This window comes from Pyrus communis, chromosome 12 (genome assembly GCF_963583255.1).
Source record: "Pyrus communis chromosome 12, drPyrComm1.1, whole genome shotgun sequence".
Classification (NCBI taxonomy): Eukaryota; Viridiplantae; Streptophyta; class Magnoliopsida; order Rosales; family Rosaceae; genus Pyrus; species Pyrus communis.
In genome coordinates this window covers 8,657,157-8,670,302 of record NC_084814.1, presented here as the reverse complement: position 1 = coordinate 8,670,302, position 13,146 = coordinate 8,657,157, and the positions used below count along the sequence as shown (strand labels likewise).

Genomic DNA, 13,146 nt, shown 5'->3' with positions numbered 1-13,146 from the left:
CTCAGGATCACAACCATATTTTTAAAATAATTTTTGGACCCCGCACGCGCCCCCACGCGCCAGCACAGGCACGGACCTACGCGCCCCCCACGCGCGGCCACGTGCCAGGCACACTGACGGTGTCAACAGACGCCGTCAGGAATATTCCGTTAAACTGACGGAATATTCCGTCAAATCTAACCGGATACCGTCACTGCCGTTAGGAATATTCCGTCAAACTTGACGGAATATTCCCCTTTCTTCTCCGGCCTACCCTCGCCGGACTCCGGTCGCCGGAAACTGGGAAAAACTTTAAACTTACTAATCTCCTTCGTTTCTCAACCATTTTCTATGATTCTTGGACCAAAAGAAAGCCCTAGACTAGAAGAATCACGTTGGACCACTTTTAAAGGCTAAAAATTACGAAATCTTACCTGTGCAAACAACCAAAACCGGCCAACTTCGAGTAGGACGATCCCGACGTCCAATTTCGTCCAACGAAGCACTCCGAGGCTCCTTGGGACACCACCAAGCTACCTATGAGCTTAGAAATCCCAAAAACTCAACGTATAAATTTTGCATGAACAGTACATAAATCGGGGCTTGTGAATTCGACGTGAAAACGTTGAGGTTCCTACCTGAAAATGGTATGGTTGTGCTCGCCTCGACCTCACGAGTTAAATGGTGTCCTTAGTTTCCTCGATCTGTCACGGTTTGAGGGGTATGTGTGTTGGTCCGTACGTTTTTAGGAAGAAGAAGAAGGATAGAGGACTCGGGAGAGAGAGAAGACAGAGGGAGAGAGAGAAGGATAGTGTCCGTGTGTGTGTGGGAGTGTGTGAGGTTCCAAACACATGCCACAACACAACAAACAACCAAAACGTGACGAAAGCACACTAGGGGTAAAATTGTAATTTCATACGTACATTTCGGTATTTCCGGGACGGGATGTCACACTAAATATCCGCTAGGAATTTATGTCGAATATCTTTTATCCGACATAATGGCTTATTAAATCGCCACCATCATCCGACACCTAAAGCTAATATTGTAGCTGTCACATCCCTAGCCCCACCACATCCCGGGCTCGACTCCACTGTATCACGATATTGTCCGCTTTGGGCCCCTACCACACCCTCACGGTTTTGTTTCTAGGAACTCACACGAAAATTTCTCAGTGGGTCACCCATCATGGGATTGCTCTCGCGCCCTATTCGCTTAACTTCGGAGTTCCGATGGAACCCAAAGCCAGTGAGCTCCCAAAAGGCCTCGTGCTAGGTAGAGATGGAAATATACATATAAGGTTTACAGGATCCACTCCCTTGGGCGATGTGGGATGTAATAGTAGTAGTGCTAGAAACCTCATTAAGTTTAGAATTTTAGTGCTCGCAAGTATACAAATCAAATGACAGTATAGCATATAAGCATAGATATCATCCCACAGAGATCGAATTGATTCTAAAGATTTTACTAATTAAATTGAAACAAATTATAATTAAGAAGCTTTAACAGAAAAAGATATGATGATTTGAGTTAAACTTAAAATTAAAATAAACTTGAAATTAAACACATGAAAATAATAAAATTAAAAACATAAGAAAAATAAGACCCAGGGCATCTTAATTCACCGTAACCAATTCTACATAATTCCCTTAATATGGAATGCTCAAGTTGTTCCCCAATATTGATGATTGGTTATCCTAAATTATTCAACGACCATGGCATCTGGTTACATCAAAAGTATCCTTACATGTTAACCCTCTTTGTCATCTAGATGAATTTAAACAAGTAAGAACCTATTAAGCTCTAAATTGTAGGAAAATCACATAAACCCTAATTGCATGGCGTCTACAAATAGGTGTTTATGGTATCAATTGCCAAAAGCTAAACGAAGTTAAGTATGGCATCTACTCTAACTTGCATCAAATCAACTCGATTAAAACCTAGATGGTGAACTAAATAAAAATCAAGCACATTACCATTAGCAAAAGATACTCAATATGGAATAAAAACTTGATAATAACAATACAACAAGGGAATTAAATATTCATGATCAGGCTACATCGTAACCCTAGAAAAGATGAAAAAACACTCTAGCTTTCTTCCTCCTTGCCTCAACCTTCTCCTCCAATATTTTATTTTGATTTTGGTTGAATCCTCACAGTGGAGAATTAAAGGCTAATTGAAAAACCTTTAAAACCCATGGCAAACTAGGGAATTAAAGGCTAATTGAAAAACCTTTAAAACCTGTAAACCCCTAAGCATAATGGACTTTAAGTCCTTATTAAAGAAATGGAAAAATAAATGGAAATAATAAAAACTAGAAATTAAGTCTCTCCTGAATTCCATTGAATAGTATCCCCATGTCGATTTGATTCCAAAACCGTTGCAATGTGACGACTCGTCCTGAATAAATACATATTTTCTCCCCTAATGTGTGAAAATGACGATTATGCCCTTGTTGGCTTGGTGAGGTGGATGTACATATATAGTTTTAAATTATTTTTCCCGCTCATATGATCAAATTGTACTCGACGCCACGAGATTGTTAACGTGAGTTAGGGCCGAATCTGGTTCGTAGCGAAAATGTTACCAAGGAATAAGTGAAATTTGGGTTGGTTTCTTTTTAGTTGGACTCAATTGTTTGAGCCCTAAACATTGTATCCCTACTAGGGCTTGAGACCCTTTTATTTCTAACCTATATCATGACATACACACACATGCACACGTGCCAAACCCTTCCCCCTCTCCTTCTTTCTCGAACCCTCTCTCTCGTCCGTATAACCATAGACCAATTGTGCAAAAAAATCCTCCAAACCTCACGGATCGACCTTTCTAGGACCATCATCACTATTCTCTTTACTCCACAAGACTGGTGGTACCATTGGTTTGAAGAAAGGGCATTGGGAACCCAAGAACTCGCGAGCTTCGATGGGGTAGAAGTTACTCCGACATGATCGTTGAGATTTTTCAAGGTTTTAAGGTCCAAAAAGCATCCTAACCAACTTTATTGGGACCCTAGGTTAGTTTTGAAGTGATTTAGACGTCGGAATAGGGTAGTTTGCAGAGTTGCAAACCTTACCAGAATTATGTTCTCCTTATTGAGAGCTTCAAATCCATATAAGATTTTTGGAATTTGGTTGAAAAATGAATGAGAAAATGAAGTTTAAATTTTTCCAGAATCCAGCATTGTAGACGGCGACCGACGGTGGTTCCTAGCGAGTCACCGGAGAAGGAAGGGGAATATTCTGTAAACTTTGACAGAATATGATGACGGCGTCAGGTAATTTTAATGGAATATTCAAGGAATTTAACAAAATATTCCCTAACGCTGTTAGGGATTCCATCAGTGTGCCACGCACGTGCTTGTGCGTGGCCGACGCGTGTGGTCGTGCCTTGGCCATGATGGTATATTCAAATATGGGGATGCTCATGGTGTTGAGTTAGCCATGATGGTATATTCAAACACCCCAATTGAGCAACGTATGAGAAGTTATTACACGGTTTTGGTTATGTGATTAAAATTAACGTTAAATTAATTGTTTCACATATAGGTGAGACGTTTCCGGAGGACGAGCGTAGCCAGGCGAGACTCGAGGGTAACAACCCTACTACATACCAGTCAGTGGGCTTTTGCTTTTCTATATATACGTATATATGTTTTCCATTTTCCCATAAATGGTTTTAAATGGATTTACGTTTTTAAATGCCATGTCAATTGCATTACATTTTAGTATATGCATTATTACAAATATGCATATCATTGCATGACGCTGCGGACGCCAAGGTAAGCTTCAGGTGAGTGCATATTGATGATAGTAATTGCAGTGTGGTATGGTTATGTTTAGATGCATTTAGTGCTCATTATCCTACACTTTGGTGTTAGTGCTCTGCCCCAGGCCAGGGCCTAGCCTTTATGTGATCGTTCACCTTCTGCACCACATGCTCACCTTGGATCCAAGGCAGGTGTCAGCCTGTTGTACAGACCACATTAGGTGGTTTCGACTCGTAGGTGACTTGCTATACATCGCACAACATTCATGTGATCGTAGTACTTTAGTGTATTTATTTACACCTAGCCTGTCATACAAACCGCATTAGGTGGTTGCGACTCGTGTGCAAGAATTAGTAGATGAGTTATAGGCTCAACTGTACAGGTCATGTTAAGTGACTCCGGCTAACATATCAGTTTACATTGAATTATTTCTCCTGGCTTACTTATTTCATTGCTGAGATACTTCACATGGAAAATACTTGGTTTTCACTACTCTTGAGCATGATTTCTACATACGTATGTATTACTATTTTTTGGGAAATTATATGGGTTTTACGATGAGTGGATATTATTTTTGGAAAGAGAAATGGTTTTAAAAAGCTTTGTTTTTGCCTATTCACGTTTTCTGTTTTGCGCCCCTAGAGGTTCTAGTTAGTTGTTCGTGTTGGTGGCTTATGAGGACTCTACGACGGTTCTGATAGACTTTAATTAATGTAGGAATTTTATTTCATAACCTGTGTAACTATTACTTAGCCTGTTGGACTGCACTTAGGTTACTTATGCTCTGAATATGTGTATTTACACTTTAAATACCTTTACTTGCACTTATATATTTGTCTAGTGTTAGTTAGCTAGTTTGGTTTTTGTTCACCCACATTTACATAATACTATCACTTCCACACTGCGCACAGGGCTACGTCACCCTCACATGACAACCAACATGCGTCGACTTCGATCGGGGGTGTGTCAGTTTGGTATCAGAGCCTAGGTTTAGCAGTCATGTATATTTTGTGGGTATTCTAATCATTTTGAATGTCTTATGTCAGAACCATGCCGCCTCGTAGAGAGCCACGTACTTCCTCCGAGTTTAATTTTCTAGATATTGCCCAACTTGGTGAAGCCATAGCTAATGCCATTCAGTGCACACTTCACCCTCCCTAGAGAACTCCCTTGGAGACCATATATAACTTAAGGTTGAATAATATTATTGGTACTCAGGGGCCCGAAAGAGCTGAGCGTTGGCTTAATCATGTCAAGAAAACCTATCGGGTAATGCAGTGACAGGGGAATTTCCCTAAGGATAGATGGGTCGAGATGACTACTTGGTTTTTGGGTGAAGAGGCTGCATCCTGGTGGAAGTAGGAATCTTTTCAGTTGTCACTGGAAGAAGCTGCAGATTGGGAGGTTTTTTAAGCATCTAATCCAAAAGAGATTTGTACCTCCAGAGTATTTGGATCGTAAAAAGGAAGAATTCTCGCGTTTAAAACAGGGGAAAATGTCAGCTAATGAATAATATTACTCGAAAGAAATGGCGTTCTATGGCGACTACGACTTCCTGCTCTACATATCAGGAGTTTTATGAAGTTCTACTTCGGGTTGAGGACTCTGAGAATGCTCGAGATGATAGTGAGGAGGAAGAAGAAAAAGATAATAACCAGAAGAAAAATAATAATAAAGATAAAGGCCAGTCATCACAGGGACCTCGCAAGACGCAGAGTTTTCAAAGAAGTGGTACTAGTTCTGGTTCTCCTAGTGAGGGCTCAAGTTCCATTACGCTGTAGAGGGGCGGCCGTTCAAGAGGTTCTCGCTTCTAGAGATAGAGAGATTTTAGTGGTTCTGGTGGTCCATTATGCGGTAGATGTAATAGTCAACATTTTAGGGATTGTAACAAGGCAATAAAGGATATTTTGTTTGTGGTCAGACGGGACACCAAGCTAATCAGTGCCTTCAGAGCTAGCAGAAGCCCCAGCCACCTACCTTGCCACCACCACTTCCTATTTAGCAAGTTCTATGGCCTAGTGGCTATACCCCGACGGGTTATGGGGGTGTATATCATTATCAGGGAAATATAGGCCTATCTTCTGGAGGACCGTATCAGTACCTGATAGGAGCATATTTATGCGACTTTATTAGCTTGTTTCTTTGCATTTAGTGAGTTAGTTTCTATTTATTATAGTGATTTAAGCTATTTTCGTGTGTTTGCAGGTCCAATTGGCAAAGATGACAATAAATGGCCAAAGGAGCAATTTGGAGCAGTTTTGGACTTGGATTGGATATCATGTGTATGAAGCATAATGGATGGACTTTTTTGGTGACAAATGATGCTAAAAATATGCTACAAATCTGGAAGAATTAAATTAAGGCTCGAAAGACAAGGAATCAGCTGAAAATAAGGAGATCTTATCCAACCTTATCCTATCTTATCCAGTCTTATCTTATCTTATCCTATATTATCCAAACATTATCCTATTTAATCCAACATTATCTAAACTCATCTCCAGCTGCAAAAGGAGCCCTTATCCTATTCTAAATCCATCTCATTTGAATTTAGGAGTCCTTATCATGTTTTAGCAATGCATATCTAATTCTAGAAGTCCTGAAATCATGCAAACAGTTTAATTCCTTTTTCTCCCAGAATTGTGTGGTGCCCTAATCCTTTTCCTCCACAAACAATGTCGTGTGTCTGCCTTATATATACACACATTGTGCCATAATTTAGAGAGAGAGAGAGAGAGAGAGAGAGAGAGAGATAGTTTTAGAGAGAAATTCAGAGAAAAAAATATAAAGGGTGTCGCAGCGTTGCCAGGAAGGAGAGCTTAGAGCCGTGCCTGCCATCTAAGGCCTTTGGATTGCTGGAGCATTTCTAGGTGTATTCTATCCTTAGTTTCAGCTTCAATGTTTAAATTAGATTGTTTTTATTTAGTTATGATAGACATGTGGAACTAATTATGTTTTAGCTAGAGGTGAATTCAAAGCCATGAACATATGTGTGATATGAATTAATTACATCTAGTTATTGTTTCATAAATTGTGAATGCAATTTACTTATCTGTTTGATTGATAACTTATTCTTGTTTGTTGATTAAGGAGGCCTACTTAGTTTGCATGATTGAATTTGATGCTAAAATATAAGGGAATTTCACCTAATAGTTATGAACTTATATTTACAAGTACTGGAAATCACTAGTCATGATTGTGTTAAGTAAATTCATGGCAAGAGTATCATGTTTTTCATAGTTACGAATGCCATGTCAATGCTTATGATTTTCATAGAACTTAATGATCATTGATATGTATCTCTATCATGAAGTTCATATAAGGAACTTGATAAGAATAATTTGATTGCGTTGTTGAGTCAAATTCAATGAATTTAGGAAAATTTGATGGTTAATTTGTGCAGTTTATGTTTAACTTGGGGCATTGTCATTCATGGTTTATAAGAATAATAACTGGAAATCGATTTGTGTTGCATATGTGTCATGTGTGGAGAAGGACCTTCTAGCTAGCCTTTCACCCCCTTCATTCACCCCAATTTAGTATCAATTAATTTGTTTTTCGTAACCTATTTAGTTTTAGTTTAAAATTCATCCAACCAAACCCCCCCTTTAGCATTTTGTGTCAATTTACTTCAATTTTCGTCCAAAACACTCCTTAGTGCTTGTTTTGTGTTATTTGAATTAGTCTAGCTTAGTCTTGTGTATTTGACTCTAGTTTTCAGTTTTTAAGTCAAGTCAGTGTAGATTAGCATCATTCCTAATCCCTAGCCTAGAATGATCACTACTTACGTATACTACAATTGTCTAAAAATGGTTTAATTTGTGTGTTAGTTTTTACCACATCAGTACCCACACGACCCACATCACCAGGGTGGTTATGCTCAGTACCTAGGAGGTTACACACCATATCCACTATATCCAGGTGGTGGATCACAATGGTATCCAGGAGGGCAGTCCTAGAACGTTGAGGTTGCTTTGGACAATGATAAAATGCTTCAAATACTAACTTCTTTGACTTAGGGATTACAAAATCAAGCCAAAGAGATGGGGGAAGTGAAGAAGCAAATTAGGCAGATGGCGGAGTTCATAGGGCAGTTTAGAGAATAAGGCAAACTACCTAGCTTAACCATTGACAATCCAAAAGGAGGTTTTGAAACGGCCAAGGCTATCACTTTGAGAAGTGGGAAAGAGGTTGGAATCAAGCTAAATACGTCCAAATGGATCCCCTTGAAATGACCATTATAAAAGGAATGAGACTCAATAACCAAAAGGCAGGAAATGATCAAACCCATAGCATGCATGAAGAGGTCTTTGCCGTGCCTACATGTGAAGATGAGGCCGAGATGGTTGCTGCCCTTGAGTCGTTGCCACAACACTTTGGTAAGCCTCCAAACCCAATTCTAATTCCTGTTTCTACTAGCAAGTTGTTACCTTCAGTGATTCAGGCACCTATTCTTGAGCTTAAACCATTGCCGGATCACTTGAAGTATGTTTATTTGGGAGAAAAAGGAACATTACGCATCATTGTCTCTTCAACACTTACGGCAATCGATGAGGAAAAATTGATTCGGGTGTTGAAAGAGCACAAAACAACCATAGGATGGACCTTGGCCGACATTAAGGGTATTAGTTCTACAACTTGCATACATCGCATACTTCTAAAGGAGGTGGCTAAACCAACTCGACAGGTTCAACCCTCCAATGATGGAAGTTGTAGAGTGATTTATCCTATCTCGGATAGCTGTTGGGTTTCACCGGTTCAAGTTGTGCCAAAGAAATCCGGAATGACTGTGGTGAAGAATGCTGAGAATGAGTGTGTACCAACCCGTATCCAAACAGGTTGGAGAATGTGCATTGACTATTGGAAGCTCAATGCCACCACAAGGAAAGATCACTTCCTTTTGCCGTTTATTGATCAAATGCTTAAAAGATTAGCCGATCATTCTTTTTATTGTTTTCTTGATGGTTATTTGGGATACAATCAAATTGTTATAGCTCCAGATGATCAAGAAAAGACTACTTTTACTTGTCTATTGGTACTTTTCCTTATTGTCGAATGTCATTTGGTTTATGTAATGCACCAGCCACCTTTCAAAGATGCATGGTAAGTATCTTTTCAGATTTTGTAGAGAAGATTATTGAAGTTTTCATGGATGATTTTAGCGTATTTGGTGATTCGTTTAATGATTGTTTAGATAATCTCACATTAATCTTGAAACGATGCATTGAAACTAACCTTGTTTTAAATTGGGAAAAATGTTACTTTATGGTAAAACAAGGCATAGTTTTAGGACATATTGTTTCGGCCAAGGGTATTGAAGTTGATAAATCAAAAATAGATCTTGTACGCTACTTACCCTCTCCTACTTCGGTTAGAGAGGTTTGTTCTTTTTTTGGACATGCAGGATTCTATAGGTGATTCATCGAGGACTTTTCTAAGATTTCCCAACCCTTATGCCGACTCCTTCAGAAAGATGTCCCATTCAAGTTCGACGAAGAATGTGAGAAGGCCTTCAAACACCTCAAGGAGATGCTTACTTTGGGCCTTATCATAGTTCCACCAGATTGGAGCCTTCCTTTTGAGCTTATGTGTGATGCCTCAGATTATGCATTCGAAGCTGTTTTAGGCCAAAGGAAGAACAAGCAGCCACATGTCATATATTATGCACCATGGACCCTAAATGATGCTTAATTGAACTACTCCACAACGGAAAAAGAACTTATTGCTGTTGTTTTTGCTTTAGATAAGTTTCGTTCTTATTTACTTGGTACTAAAGTTAAAATCTACTCTGATCATGCAGCGTTGAAGTACTTACTTACGAAGAAGGAGGCCAAACCAAGGCTTATTCGTTGGATGCTTCTCCTTTAAGAGTTCAATATCGAAATCTGGGACAAAAAAGGAAGTGAAAACGTGGTGGTTGACCACTTGAGCCGTATGGTGCATGAAGAGGATGATGTGCCTATCCCAAAGACATTCCCAGATGAGCAGCTGTTGTCCGTAGAGGTAAGTGTGCCATGGTATGCCGATTTAGTGAACTATTTGTTGTCTAAACAAGTTCCAAGCAACCTAAACAAGCACCAACATGATAAAATTAAAAAGGATGCACGTTTTTATATGTGGGATGACCCATATTTGTGGAAATATTACCCTGATCAGATTCTACATTGGTGTGTGCATGAAACGGTGTTTAATTCAATTTTAACTTTCTATCACACTTATGCATGTGGGGGTCATTTTGGCACTCAAAGAACAACACATAAAGTTTTAGAATGTGGATTTTATTGGCCTACTATATTTAAGGATGCTAGAACTTTTTGTGTGACTTGTGATCGTTGCCAAAGAACGGGCAATATAGGTGCCAAAGACCAAATGCCGCAACATTCCATCTTTTTTGTCAAAATTTTTGATGTTTGGGGTATTGATTTTATGGGTCATTTTCCTTCATCTTATGGTTTTGCTTATATTTTACTTGCGGTTGATTATGTTTCGAAGTGAGTGGAAGCAAAAGCCACCCATACTAATGATTCCAAAGTGGTTACAGAATTTGTGAAAACTAACATATTTGCAAGATTTGGAATGCCAAGGGTTCTTATAAGTGATGGAGGTTCTCACTTTTGTAATCGGACCATAGAGGCGTTGCTCAAGAAGTATAATGTCACGCGTAAGGTTTCCACACCTTATCATCCTCAAGCAAGTGGGCAAGTCAAGGTTTCTAATCGAGAAATCAAGCAGATTTTGGAGAAGACCGTTGGGCCAACTCGAAAGGATTGGAGCTTGCGTTTGAATGATGCATTATGGGCATATCGTACTACCTACAAAACACCAACTAGAATGTCCCCATTTCGGCTCATCTATGGGAAACCATGCCATCTTCCCGTTGAATTGGAGCACAAAGCACATTGGGCTTTCAAGACGTTCAATATGGACACAGATGCCATTGGAAATCGTAGGAAGCTTCAATTGAATGAGCTTGAGGAGATAAGGAATGAGGTTTATGAGAACGCTCGCATTTACAAAGAGAAAACAAAGCTTTCCATCACAAAATGATTCGTAGCAAGATGTTCTCTATAGGGCAGAAAGTGTTAGTTTTCAATTCTCACCTTCGTTTGTTTCCAGGTAAGTTACGTTCTAAATGGATTGGTCATTTTCTTATTATTAATGTCTTTCCTTATGGTGCAGTCCAAATTCAAAGTTTGAAGACGGGACATGAATTTAAAGTGAATGGACACCGTTTAAAGCCCTACTACGAGAACTTCAAGGAGCATGTCATGGAGGACTTACCCCTCCATGCCGTGAGCCCTATTGAAGATTAAAAGGAGGTATCGTCCGGCTGGAAAACGCTAAAGCAAGCGTTTCTTGGGAGGCAACCCATGTGTTCAAACGAGGAGATGATGGAATTCTATCTCCAAAACCAGATTTGCGTTCTTAAACCCTACTCTTTATTGCTTTTACTTTGCCATGCTTGCCATGTTTGTTAGTTGTGTTATTTGTTTGTTTGTTTGTGAGTATATGCTTAAAACATTGAGGACAATGTTTGGTTTAAGTGTGGGGCGTAAACAAGCTGTTTTTGCATGATTTTCGTGGGATTTTATCACCTATCACTTCTAAAGTTGTTACTCACTGTTTTTAAGTGTTTTTAGTGTTTTTGAAGTGTTTTTATGTCATATAACAGAAAATCCGAAAATATGAAAAAAAAATCGAAAAAAGTGTTTGAAAAACCCAAAAAGAGTTGTTTTTTAGAGTCGTTTTTGTTTTTGTGTGCTGTGTCTTAGGATACCTTCCAACACAATGATGAGGATTTGGTTTTTAATTGCATGACTATTAAAGAAAGTTACAAACATGGATGGAAGCTTGATATGCTCTTTGCTTTTATGCTTAGTTGTAGTTGTCATTAACGAATTCACATGTAATCACAAAAAGAAAAAAAATCAGTTTTTGTAACATGCTTGAAGGAAGAAACTCAAACTAATGCTACATCCCTGAGAGACTTGAGCCTAAACTTTGATTGGAGAGATATTAATCTATGGATTTTTGTTTTCTAAAGTCGTTGCATGATCTCATTATTCTTTGTTTGGTTGCTACTTAGAATGCGTTTCATCACTATAGTTCCAAATACTAGAACTCATACCCGTTTCATTCAAAGTATGAAATTGATTAGCATAACAAATAACAAGATGAAGTCGTTTAGTTTAAGCCCAAAGCCAAAAAGCCTTACCCCTTTCCATATGTATTGTAGGATTAGCCCTTTTTTGTTAACCACATTATCCTTTGTTAACCACATTATCCTTACCTAGCCTAGAATAGGAATATCCATACCCTTGTTCTTAAAGTATAGTGGAGCATGACTTTGAGGGAATTTCTTTTGTTCTACAAATTGCAAAAAAACAAGTGTGGGGGAAAGGATTTTCGTTGGAATTCCATGAAGATATTTGTTTATATGAAAAAAAGAAAAAAGAAAAAAGAAAAAAAAAAGGAAAAAAGAGAAAAAGTTGAAGAAAAGAAAAGAAAAAAGGGTTGAAAATAAGTGACAATAAACTCACAAGTGTTGGTTGTTGAAGAAAGGGTCCAAAAGTTTAAATATGGCCCTAAGTGTTGTGTGAATCTTCCTTTCATGTTTAGAGTTGATTGCTGCATTCAAAAGTAAATTCTAAGTGCTTATTTCATTACTTTGCTTACTATAGCTTTAAGAACGTTTGTTTATCCTTACCTTTCTTTGTTAGCCAATACCTTATCCCCGTTACAACCCTTAGACTTCGATCTTGATTGTTATGTGTTTCAATATGTGGAGTTTAAAATTGGTACAAGCATATGGTATCCCTGGTTCTCGCATCTAAGTAGTGGCACTCCATTCATGAGATCATATTCATGTTAATAATTCCAGAAAGTGCCTTATTTGATTATACATATATGAGTATTAGTCTACATGTTTACATCAATCTTCTCACATATACCTAGTGTAGGGAGTGTTGTCAGAAAATCCGTGTGAAAATAAAGTGTATCTGGTGAGGGATTGAGGGAATTCTCTAAGGCATGTTACTACATTCAAAATCATGTTTTAATTGATTAAATAGGAGCTAGTGAGTGGTGACTATGGTTAAGTATATGCTCGAGGGTAGGGATAACTAAAATCTATGGGAGTAGTGATCTTTAATATGTCATGTTGTAGTGGAAATCCCTGAGGTAAGGTTGGAAGGTTTAGGTTGTGTTTTGTTTGTTTTGTTTGTTTCATTTTGCTCGAGGACTAGCAAAAGCTAAGTGTGGGGGAATTTGATAGGAGCATATTTATGCTACTTAGTTATGTTGTTTCCTTGCATTTAGTTAGCTAATTACTACTTATTATAGTGTTTTAAGCTATTTTCGTGTGTTTGTAGGTCCTAATGACAAAGTTGGCAAGAAAA

At 38.5% G+C, this 13,146-nt stretch overlaps 1 protein-coding gene across 1 annotated transcript; it reads left to right on the top strand.

Annotated features, from left to right (window-relative positions):
- Nucleotides 1-7,964: 7,964 nt before the first annotated feature.
- On the top strand, nt 7,965-9,439 carry LOC137709995 (uncharacterized). Its single transcript, XM_068448964.1, has 2 exons — nt 7,965-8,783; nt 9,218-9,439. Exons 1-2 carry the CDS (start codon nt 7,965-7,967, stop codon nt 9,437-9,439), a joined length of 1,041 nt encoding a protein of 346 aa, XP_068305065.1.
- The last annotated feature ends 3,707 nt before the right edge of the window (nt 9,440-13,146 follow it).